The 12464-nt window shown below is 47.0% G+C and overlaps 1 protein-coding gene across 2 annotated transcripts in view; it reads left to right on the forward strand.

Annotated features, from left to right (window-relative positions):
- The window catches only part of SLC23A2 (solute carrier family 23 member 2), a 120469-nt gene that overhangs the window by 74848 nt on the left and 33157 nt on the right, over positions 1-12464 (forward strand). For both annotated transcript variants that reach the window (XM_066387269.1, XM_066387270.1), the window contains 2 exons: positions 11105-11193; positions 12193-12263. In XM_066387269.1, coding sequence (XP_066243366.1) covers positions 11105-11193; positions 12193-12263 — 160 coding nt within the window. The remainder of the gene's footprint in view (positions 1-11104; positions 11194-12192; positions 12264-12464) is intronic.

A 12464-nucleotide genomic window follows, 5' to 3' on the forward strand; every position in this document is an offset into this window, starting at 1 on the left:
TCTTTCCTAAAGTATTTAATGGATGACATTTTGCCATTATTTTAATAGCCCTCATGTGTTTTTGTGGATTATTATAAGCTTCCTAAAATGTTTGGGAACTTTTTGTGCATGAATAATATGAAAAGCGCTTTAGTTTTGCTAAACGCTAACATAGACCCTCATCAAGGCTGTGAATGATCATGTTAACAGACTTGGTGTGTGCTTCCTGGCCACAACAGGATCAGATAAACAGATAAAGCCGTTGGGGCAGAGGGATTGTTAGGTGGGACAGTGTGGGAGGGAAGCGCTGACAGAGCCAGGACTGGGGTTTGTTCCCAGTGTCACGGCCTTTGGATTGCAGACGGCCTGTGCATTTGTTTGATTTATGGGTTTGGGGGTGGTGGGGGCGTTCAGCACTTAGGCTTAAAGCAATAGAAGAAAACGTTTTCATGTTCAGTTTTCATGATCTCTGAGTTTTTAGACTCTCCCAACTCCAGGTAGTTTGTAGGATTGTGTGTGACTTCTGTGTGCTGCTCTGTGGACTTGCTGGCCTTCGATTGCGCAATACCCCACTGCCCCGGGTGGAGCCGGTGCCTGGGTCCTAGAGACGAGCCGTGGTCTCTGCTTGCGCAGAGGGCCCTTTATTTCGAGGAAGCCAAGACGACTGCAGGTCAAGCTCAGAGGAAGATGGTGTTGGCATTCCGACCTGTGGGCAGGTGGTCAGGCCGTCCCTCCTCGTTGCACACGGCCACCCTGGTGAAGCGGGGCACGCTGTTCCCGGTCACCTGTTTCATTCTACAACAATACTGGCAATTGATAGGGAGACGGTGAAGGGGACACAGACGTATGCCTCTGCAAATCTGAGCGTGGGCTCAGACCGCCGCTGTCAGCTGTCACCACATTACAGTCGCTCCTCTGGAGCCATGTTTCCCACGAGCTGGGCTGAGGACACGCAGATGTGTCTGGTGCCACACGGGCTGTATACCTTCTTTCCTTCGCTGCACATCTGCCCTGGCATGAGAGTGGTTCATTTCGTGTGTGGATCGTGCCTGTTGTGAAATGGAGGTTGTGGGTCGGAGCCCCAGTTGTGACTTGCCTGGCTTTAGTGCTTCCCAGAGCCTCTGCCTGCAGGGGGTGAGCGGTCGGTGCCATACCTGCTTCTGTCACCTCCTCCTGCTCCCGCCTGTTCCTCCCTCCTCCTCCCCTGTGACCTTGATCTCCCACACTTTGCTTTCAACTATGTCTTTATTGAGTTTCCTTGAGTGAGAGTTCAGCATTCCTGTTCTGTTTGATTTGTGATGTCAGTCTCAACCACCCCTTGGACTGGCTCCAGGACTCAGTACAAAGCCTTGACAATCGGAGAGACCCGGGCAGGGGTGTTAGCCAGCATGCAGCAGTCTCGGTGCCCTGGCTGTGGGCGTGACTCAGCCGCGTGCCACCTGGCTGCCTTTGCCTTTCCAAACCGAGACCAGTTTCCCAGCACCTGCCCCCACCCCTCCGTGGACGGCAGTTGTCCGTGCAGAGCTGGGGGTGGCCGAGGGTCCTCTGGCACCCTGCCCCTTGCCTGCCACGCTGGCCGTCCCTGACTTGCCTGAGGTGTGGCAGGCTCTGTGTTTGGGGTCCCCTCCGGCCTTTTGCTTCAGGCGCCTCTTGGAGGCATCACTCTGAGCTCTCCAGCAAAAGAGAAGACTGAAGGGGGGTGGCCCCTCCCGGAGGAGCCTGTCCTGGTCATCACAGGCTCATTGTAGACACACAGAACCCTCCTTCCCTGAGAAAGGGTAGGGTTTTGGCCAAAAGCCTCACGGGAGCAGGTGCTGTTGTCAGCCCCGAGGAGACCACCTCCACGTCTCCTATCTCCTTGGATTCTGGGTCCTGAACGTCTTCTGTGCTCACTGAGCATGGCGAGGCTCCAGGACACTGCAGGGTCTCAAGTCCGTGGCTTTGAACTGTTCACTGTTGATAAGACTTCGAAGAATCAAGGGGTACAGTACTCAGATTGAGGTGGGGTGATGGGGGTTGCCCCCACATTCTCTTTCTGTATGTGTCATTTGTGTGGAGTATATGTGCATTTTTTGAACCCCTTGAAAATAAAGTTGGAAACAGCATGCTGATTCACCCCTGAATATATACATCTTAGGAGTGAGGGTCTCCTCTGTGATCATTTACAGCAGACATTCTACCATAGCATCTCATATGCAGTCCATATTTAATTTCCCAACTTGTCCCTAAAATATCTTTTATGGCTAGTCCCTCCGGCTCCCTGAACCCCAGGATCCAATCAAGTCCATGTGGTGCAGTTGTTGGTTGCATCTCTCTGGTCTCAATAATACACAGGCCCCACCTTTTCTCTCCATATCACTCCCGTTTAAAGAGTCCAGGCCAGTTGTGTGTGTCAAGCGTTCTGTGGTCTGAATTTGATTGTGCCCTCGTGGTGGTATTTCATTTGTTCTACAACCCCCTTATTTGTTCTAAACTGGGAGATGGGGCTAGAGGCATGGTTGATTCAGGGTGAAAATTTTGCAAAAATTGCCATATAGGGGATTTCACGTTTTGTCATGTCAAGCAGGCACACAGTAGCAAGTTATGGGTTTTCCCCACCAAATTAAAAAAATTACTGTCCATTTTACTCAAAATTTTAGATAGTACAGGTTGGAGCAAAAGTAGATTTACAGTTGTGAGCGCGTGACAGTTTATTCTTGTATTATTATTTATTAATTATTGTATTTTTCCATACAAACAACTGCCACCTGTTTTTGCCCCATCCTGCGTATTAAAGACAGGGGGGCTGGTGAGAGGCTGGAGGCAGTGACCTGGGAGGACGGAGCCTTGCGGCTCTCCCCTGACCGCCGCGTGGGGCGGGGGGGGGGGGGCTCTGACCTTCGAGGTGGCATTGCTCTCGTTCCACCATTTTCACCACCTGGTCTCTCAAAGCCTCCCTCTGCTTCGTCCCAGGCACCTGTCCACACTCGCCTGTGGGCGCTCATTATTTTAGTGTCCTTCCGAAAGGGAAGGAGGCAGGTAGGTGCAGGAGGGGCAGAGGGGTTGCAGTGGGCTGGGGGTGGACACCTGGCGGAGCAGCGCGTCTGCCATCAGCTCTGCGCCTTCAGCTCTAGCTTCCTTAGGTGTCCTTCCCCCTGCTGTTAACACGCTGTCTCTCTGTCACGTTCCGGATGCCCCTGGCGACTGGGAGATGAGCAGTCCTCTGAGGATGTATGGGGGTAATGACTCAGCTCTCCACAGTCTGTTTTTATTCTTTTTCTTTGTCCTTTGTCACAGTCCACGTGGCCTGCACATTCCTACATGCTCTGATGGCCCACTGCCTCCCCTCCTAGCCTTCCTCCTCAGGCTGTCGGGGGTGAAAAGCCAGGCCGGGTTAGAGCTGCTGGCACTGCACAGGCCTAGGGGACAGAGCTTCTTACCAGACACCAGGGGAAGCTCTTTCCTTTTTTAAGTTTTGTGTTTTTTGTTAACTGTCTGACACAACCCTAGTATTTAAGAAATGTGTTGTCATCCTCCTTCTATTTCCCAGAAAGACACTTACTTTATAGACATAATTTAAATCATATCTTTTGAGAGGTAGTTGACATGCAGTAAAAGGTACCCTCCTTTCGTGAAGTTATACAAGTTTTTGCTGGTACGGTCATATCACCGCAGCCAACAGAACATTGCCACACACCCAGGGACTCTCCCATGCCTCTTCATGACTGATCAGATCTATATGTAATAAAAGTATTACTTAGGCAACCAGCCCTCCACCTGAAATAGTTAATACCATCATGTTTGAGAAAGAGGTTGTCACAGTCATGCCCAGCCAGCCCTCTGGAGTTTCTGTGTGCTGTCTGGACAGAGCCTGCTGCTGCTGTGCCCTGTGGCTTGGGGGGGGGGGGACAGGCTCCGGAAGGACAGGTGCCGCAGCGGCTTCTTCCCCACCCAGGCTCCTCAGCAGTTGGACTGAACACGATGATTTTGAGTATTTGTCTGTGAAATCAGAATAACATGAACTTGAAGCTAATGGTTACTCTTGCTTTTAGCTGAGTTCCCTTTGAATGAACTCAAAATGAATTAGAGATCCAAGTGCAAGAGTCATGAAAATTATGGAAGTACTAGAATGCAATAAGAGTGAATTTCCTTTTTAATCCAGAAGTGGGGTTTTAAACTTTAAAACCAGGACTCAAAGTCCAGGAACAATAAAAAGGATGGCAAAGGTGTTGTAAACAGACACTATAAACAAAAAATGACAAACAGAGAAAGTATTTGTATCATATCACAGGTCAGGTCTAATATATCTACTATAGAAAGACCTTTTTAAAATCAGTGGTAAAAAATACCAAGAGTCCCATAGGAAAAAAAAAAAGCAAAAAGACACGGACAATTCACAAAAGTTATTAGGCACCCTACCAGAGGATCGTCTTCAGGGTGACGGATGAGAGGAACAAGTAAAAACTACCCTGAGATACCATATGAGGGGTATTACAACATCTAGACTGCATATACATTTACCATTTGATCCAATAACCCCCCTTCTAGAAATTCACCCTAAAAATACATGTCCACAAATGCAAACTTATATACAAAAAGTTATTTATTGCTGTGTAATTGTAATGGCAAAATATTTAACAGCCTGAATGCCCGTCTACCGGAGGCAGGCTGTTCTGATGCGTCACACAGGGAGTCTTGTGCAGACCTAGGAAAGAAGGAGAAAATCTCTCTGAACTGGTATAGACTGAGTTTCAGCATATATTGAAAAAGCAAGTTGCAAAAAAGTAGGTGTGTGTATATCTATTAGGTTAGAAAGAAGAAATAACAAGGGTAAGGAAGGAACAGAAGAAAATGGTTAACTGGAGTGGGAATGAGTTAGAGGGGCTGGGGATGGGAATGAGACTTTCCTGACAGAACTCTTGATACGGTTTCATTTTTGAACTGTATAAATGTTCCACATATTAAAAATATGAAGTCTAAAAGAATGAAGAAAAGCAGACCCTGAAATTAAATATGAACCAAAACAACTGAACCTAACTAAATGTCAAATTGCTAACTACAGAGGGAAAAAAGAGAATTAATTTGCACATCCTGAATAGGATATTCTCTAGGGATCAAAAAAAAAAAAAAAGAAATGTGATACTCAGTAGTCTTATTAGTACTGATGTTGGTATAATTCTGGAACTGTGTTCCATGCTATTACAGGATGGAAAAAATGAATAAGTATACTGGAGTTGGAAATTAGGATGCTCCGTGTAGGGGGAGAGATCTGTATATGAAAAGAAGTTACTCTTTCAATCGTACTGAACTGGAGGTATCATTATGACCCCATGATTTTAAAAAAATTGTATCTATGTTTGCTTTAATGATACCTAGTAACAAACAGTGGGCCAGTAGTGCTCAGATCTTGGTTTCTAAATAGCATTTTCCACCAAAATGAACCTGGGCTCCTAGGAGACGTGCTTAACACCAGGGCTGAGAAAAGTACAAGTTGAACCTAGAACATCTAACGCCCAAAGCAAGGAACTGCTCAGAGAGTGTGGGGTGTGAGGGGAGTTATGTCAAAAAGAGTGGGAACCTGCTTGAACAGGCTGCTTCGGGCTAGTTTGGGGCAGTTTAATTATTGAAAAGAACAGTCATGGAAGTGAATTATAGAACTGAATGTAAAAATGGAAACCATTTATCTGGAGTGATGTTCAAAAAAAAAAGGGGAGAGATAAAGTTGGACAAAAAGGAAAACTGCTTTTTACAAAAGGACATTAATAAATATGAATGAAGTGATAAAATTGGAAACTCATAATCTTTAAGCTCACTATTATAAGAATGTTAATTAGCTAGCGGGTATATAATAAGGCCACTGACTCAGAATTGCTCAACAGATTATTAATTGCAGAAGGGAAAAGGGACTTTTCACATGGAGAGTTCCAGCAGTTACTACCCTAACCAAAGGGTCCACCTGTGATGGGGACCGCCTGACTTGGCAGGCCTCCTGGCATGAGGCTGTGGAGAGTCCCCTTGCCAGAACTGTGGAGCCTGGCTGCACATGTGATACTGGATACCAAACACGGCATAGGGACTCTGATCAGCTTGGGGGACGGGCAGGTATAAGCACTTTTATAAACAATTAGAGAAATCTACAGTCTGGGTATTAGATTACATTATGAAATTAGTTTCACATTTCTTGGCTGTGATGAGAGGGAGGAGGTAACATAGGAGAATACACTTCCTCTAAGGCAGGGGTCTCAAACTCGCGGCCCGCGAGCCGCATGCGGCCCGCCGAACAATTTTGTGCGGCCCGCAGACTAATCCACGAAGTTCAAAATATTTTGGATAAAATTAAGTAAGCCTAGGGGCCTACTTGTATTTTTCATTTCTCTAGCATCCTAGCTAGATATTAGCTTAGTTAACAGCAGTTGTGATGCGAACTACAGTTTCTGGTCGTTTTGTGACACTGAGTAAACTGCATGTACGATTGTGCTTGTTGTACTGATTTTTTTTTGTTTTCAACTGCAGTGAGGAAAGTGTTGCGTAACAGTTGCCTTTTGTAGACCTAGTGCGGCCCACCAAACGGCTGTGATCTTGCCCTGCGGCCCACATGCTGAGTTGAGTTTGAGACCCCTGCTCTAAGGGATGCCTGCTAAAGTATTTAGGTGAAGTGCACCATGTGGGCAAGCTACTCTTAACAGTTCTGCTGACAGCTTGGTGTGCAGTGCAATAGGAAAATGTTATCTATCAATCAGGAGAAGAGTTTTCTTTGACACATTGTGTTTTGCTTTTCTTTAAAGGCACTCAGGACACACACTGCTGATGACAGGTCCAAAAATGAAACTGTAGCTCCTCAAAGCAAAACATCTTATGTTTCTTGGAGGTTGTTTTAAACTTGAGTTTTCCCGAGGCCTGGGGTAGTTTACCTGCTTTTCTCTTGAAAATTAATGCATATTTTGCTCTCTACTTTCTGCCCAGTGCTTTTTATCTAAAAGTCCTCTCCCACATTTGCAGTAAAAGTCAACATACAGGAAGACTTAGCCTCTTTTTTTTAGTCTAGTAAAATTCCTTTCCAACAATATTTGTAAATAGCACCTCCAACTTGTTATTTACTAAGCGGAAGTTGGTGCTGGGGATACAGTGATGGGTGAACTGGTCCCAGTTCCTGCTGTCAGGGCGGTTCCACCCCCCAGGAAGCTGCGTAGGTCAGCACATAGGGAGCTGGTCAGCACGGGTCACTTCAGTGCTGTGAAGGGGGTGGGCGGAGGGAGACTGCCGTGGGCTGGCAGGTCACCTGAGCCCACCCCACAGGACGTGCGGGTCTGCGAAGCCAAGACCGCAGTGGATCAGGCCACAGGCTGTTGTAATGCCTTCTGAGAACAGTTTTGGGGTTAAAGTCAGCGTTTTCAGTTCTCCCAGAGTGGACCTTTTAGAGCGGTTCCTTCGGTAGTTTTCCTCTTGCCTGTAGGAAGAAAGCAGGTGTTTGCCATCCAGTCCTCTGACCACCACACCGATCCCTGCGCTCCTACCCACGGTGAGGTCTCTGCCACTCTCCGGGGTTCAGAGTCTGTGTGAGGCTCTTGTTCTGGACCTGCGCTTCTCGCTGCCTAGACTGCTCAGATCCCCTTGTGTATGCAGTAGCGTGCTTCTCGTCCTTGTGCCCAAGTGATTCTCCTACAGACTCCCACGGCATCATGCATTGCCTGCATCATTGCCCTTAATGCGTGGCCACAATTAGTGTCTCCTTCACACAACAGAAACTCCTCAAGGGCCCAAGGGTAGGTTTTCCCATCGATGTACCTGCTTATAATTATGCCTGTGTTAAGCAGATACCCAAGAAATGGCTCATAAGTGACCAGAAGGATAAACCCCTTCATTTGGAACAGGGTTGTCCCTCTCTTGGTGCCTCAGCCTCACCCAGAAGTCATTGTTCAAAATCTAGACTTGAGGACCCCACCTGCAACTCCTCTATTAATCAGAACTGAGTGAAATGCAGAAATATCCTTGTAAACTTTTTAAATGACAGTTGACATTTAATATTACATTAGTTTTAGGTATACAGCATAGTGATTAGCCATTTATATAACTTACAAAATGTATCCCCCAATAAATCTAGTACCTACCTGGCACCATACATAGTTATATTACTGTTGACTATATTCTCTGTGCTGTACTTCATATCCCTGTGACTGTTCTGTGACAACCAGTTTGTTCTTAATCCCTTCACCTTTTTCACCCAGCCCCCCAATCTCCCTCCGATCTGTCGGTTTGTTCTCCATGAGCTTGTTTCTGTGTTTGTTTTTTAGACTCCACATATAAGTGAAATCATGTGGTATTTGTCTCTGTCTGACTTGTTACACTTAGCACAATGCCCTCTAGGTCCATCCATGTTGTTGCAAATGGTAAGAGCAGAAATATATATATATATTTTTAAGAAATCTCCATTTTTAACCAGTGACCCCCAGGGAATCAGGAAACAGCTTCCTGGTGACCTGGGGGAGGTGACTTGCTGAAATCATGGCCAGAGGGCCCTGGCTAAGAACACATCACACATCCCAAGAGGGAGATCCTGGAATATTTTCCAAAGGAGGTGGGTGGTGTTTGCCTGCACCTTGAAAGATGAATCCAAATTGAATATTAGAGATGAGTTGATGACAGAGAAGGGATGAGCAAAGGCTCAGAGACAGGGACCTGGGCCAGTTTGCCGGGAGCGCAGGTGTGTGAAGGGGCCCCGCCGAAAAGCGAGGCCAGACAACGTGTTTGGGTCACCTGGGTGCTGAGGAAGAAACTAGTGTGCCTCCATCGGGTTTTTTTTTTGTTTTTTTTTTTTTAATTTTTTTACAGGGACAGAGAGAGAGTCAGATAGAGGGATAGATATAGACAGACAGACAGGAACGGAGAGAGATGAGAAGCATCAATCATCAGTTTTTCGTTGCAACATCATAGTTGTTCATTGATTGCTTTCTCATATGTGCCATGACCGCAGGCCTTCAGCAGACTGAGTAACCCCCCCCCCCGCCCCCGCTCGAGCCAGTGACCTTGGGTCCATGCTAGTGAGCTTTTTTTTTTTCCCTCAGGCCAGATGAGCCGTGCTCAAGCTGGCAACCCTGGGGTCTCGAACCTGGGTCCTTCCACATCCCAGTCAGACACTCTATCCACGGCGCCACTGCCTGGTCAGGCTCCATCGGGGTTTTGAACAAAGTAGGGACTCATCGCGGGCTTGTTAAGCTCTTTTGCTGTCCTGGGGCTAGAGCTCACCTTGGGAGTGTATCAGGACAGAGGTGCCTAGGTGCTAAGAATTTTTCTTACTAACATTTAATGAGACTATTAACTTTAAAAACTTTCATCTGCAAAAATCCACCACCTCTGCACATATTTAAGATCTACTTTTCTGTAGACAAAGTTGGGCAACGTTTTCTGTAGAGACAAGCAGGACATACTTTTAGGCTTTGTGGTCTCTGTTGTGCCTTTCCGACTCTCCCATCGCAGCTTGAAACCAGCTGCCAGCAGCTTGTAAGTAGGTGAGGTGGCTGTGTCCCGTAACACTTCATTCATAAAAACAGGTAGTTTGGAAACCGCCGGTGTAAAGACAAGCACGGTAGGATTTGTGTACTTTCCAGTCGTTAGTACAAAATCAAAGAGCAGGCAGTCTTGTCTTACCTGGGGAGCCTTAGGACCCACCAGCATTGCGGTGGGGAGGTGCCTGCAAAAGCCACGTTATCAGATGAGAACACCGTGCTCTTGTTGCAGCTTTCCCTGAGAATAATAGTCAAGCCGCTGAGTCATGCTGCCCCGTAAGGAGCCTTCGCTTAACTGCTGGGGTACTGACGGCTGCTTCCTGTAAAGCCGCCGCTTGGCTTTCAGACAGAACTGCTGGAGGCAGGTAGTGTGTGCGGTGGCGTGGTGAGCACGTTGCTGGCGTGTGCAGCCTCCCCCACGTCGCCTCAAGGCGGCACAGTGGGAATTTTCTATCATCACCCACTTTCAAAGGAACCCAGGATCCTGGTGTTTCACTGTGGGTGAGCTGCTTTGCATCAGTGCTCTTAGGGCTTCTGTTTGAGGGGGAAGCCATAAAGTTTTGCCTCGAAAGGTCAAGGGCAGACTGCAGTCGAGTATAGTTTATGTATCCAGGAGTGGTACCCAGAGCCAGCCTTCACTGTCCCACATCCAGTGTGTCACCCAGGCAGCGTCGATTGCAGCATTCCCCAAGGATGAGCTTTCTGAGTGCAATCCATGTGACATTGTCTTAGGATGCACTGCTGGAAACAAATCTGAACTTAGGATGCAAATCTGAAACAGCAGCAAAGCAGATGCCGTTTGGACCATTCAGGATGGCATCCGTTTCTAATGACATGCTGACCTTCCTTTGTCTTTTCTGTACATTTCTGAAAATTTGAATTGAGTAGCCCAAGTCTTCATGAAGTTAATGTGCATATCTATCTAAAATATAATTGAATGATGGTATCTGAGTATCTGCATTTGGTTGGAGGATGTGGGCAGGAGATTTTACAGAGAGTCAGCAAGTTTTCTGGGTCATTTAAAATAAGGTTTAGAACACTTGAGTCTTTATGATTAGGCAGAATATTATATCCACTGTTGATTTGTAACTTACGGCTTTCCTTTTTCTCAATAGATCTAGATCACTACCATGATCTTAATGCCTATCCTCTGTGATCTAGGGCAGTCTGTGATTTATAAAATGGAATGACAGAGGAAGGTGCAGTGTTTTCCTATGAAAACTGATAAGTATTTGAAAGGGAGGAGGAGAAGGAGGGTGGTGAGCAGAAGACATCCTCCGATGTTCGATGAGGAGCTCTCCAGCTCAGCGGGAAGGGAGATGCCCAAATGTGCAACATCCCCACCCCCAGGGGAAAGGTGATGGCAGGGGCCCTGTTGGGGTGCTGATGCTGATGACAGGGCTCCCCCAGTGCCCATCCCGAGGCTGTGTGGGCGAAGGGCAGCAGGAGGGGCGGACGGAGAAGCCAGAGGCCCTGGCTGAGTGGCTCAGGAGACCTTTGCAGAGCGGGGTTCTTCCTTCCAGGTGTGCCTGCATTTACTCATGTGCTGTTTGTCTATGGAAAAGACTGTTAAGCTGTCAAATAGTGAACTACCTCGGTAGTTCCTGATGCCGTGATCATGGTTTTGGTCTCGTTTCTTTTAGGTTACCCCTGTTTCAGGCCAGTGCTTTTGCATTTCTGGCCCCTGCTCGAGCCATCCTGTCTTTAGATAAATGGAAATGTAACACCACAGGTAATTGCAGTTATTTCCACATATGTCATTGGGGTCCTTTAACAAGCAGGTGATAAAAGGGAAGCCTGGACGCGCTGCCCTGGGCAGCGTTCACTCCTTTTCTGGAATCAGGCATAGAACACACATGCCAACAAGCCGCTTAGAACGCTCCAGTCTGTGGACCGTGTTTCTGTCTCTCTCTCTCTCCACCTGCTCACCCCTAACCCCGGAGCAAGTGAGGACCAGAGGAACCTCATTTCTCTCTATGCTCATGCAGTTGATAAGTATGGGAACAAAGAGAAAAATATTTGTGCTATTTTTTCTGCCTCTTTCTTTCAGTGGAGTTTACGAACCACGAGTAATCACTCTCTGCTGCGTCAGTATTCCTTCTCTGAGACATCTCTGCTTTTTAAGGATCTGACTACTTTGGTTTTCTGCAAATGACTTTCATCCCCTCTCCCCACTTAGTGATTGCAAAGATCCTTAAGTAACCCGATCAGGTCAGGAACAGATAAAATAGGGGGTTTGAGAAAACCAGACCTGCAGTACTCTCAAAATACTGTTCCATTTTTAGGTTCCAGGAGCAAAGTTTCCCAGCTTTCCTTTCCTTCCTTGCTCCTAGGAGTTACTTTGTGACCACTGATTTGATTTGGGAACTGGAGAAAGCCCTCTGTTTTAGCTAGGTTTTTAAAAACCTCAGTTAGGCCACCTTGCTATTGGGCATGTCAGTGAGCTGCTGGCAAGGGCTAGTCTGCGTGAGGCTGGCGCTAGGCATGCGCATCGCCAGTCCACTCAGCTTTTGACAAGCTCTCAGCCAGTGAATCAGTTTGGTTAAATTAGGGTTGGGGAATCCACCTTTCAGTATGGTAAGCTGTACTGTTGAATTTTAGGGATGGGTGTTTATATACAAATAGACTTACAACAGGGAGGAATTCTTCTTAAAAAAGAGTGAAATGAATGTGTCCTGTGAAACATCAGTGTTACTCCAAGAAAAATTCTGTCTCTGCTTTTGTTTTCAAGATGTTTCAGTTGCCAACGGAACGACCGAGCTGTTGCACACGGAGCACATCTGGTACCCCCGGATCCGCGAGGTAACGATGGGCATTGTCTGCTCCGCCTGCTTTGCGATCCCTCCCGGCCTCAGTGCTGGTTGCGCCCGAGACGGTCGCAGTTGCCCGCACTAAGCCCTCCTTTTCTTTTCAGCTACTGACATGTTTATTTCTGTCGTTAAACATGTCATTAACTCTAGATGATATCACTGTGAAATAAAGCATGCAGAAATGCTTTGTACA

The sequence above is a fragment of the Saccopteryx leptura genome, chromosome 5, assembly GCF_036850995.1.
Source record: "Saccopteryx leptura isolate mSacLep1 chromosome 5, mSacLep1_pri_phased_curated, whole genome shotgun sequence".
NCBI classification, from domain to species: Eukaryota; Metazoa; Chordata; class Mammalia; order Chiroptera; family Emballonuridae; genus Saccopteryx; species Saccopteryx leptura.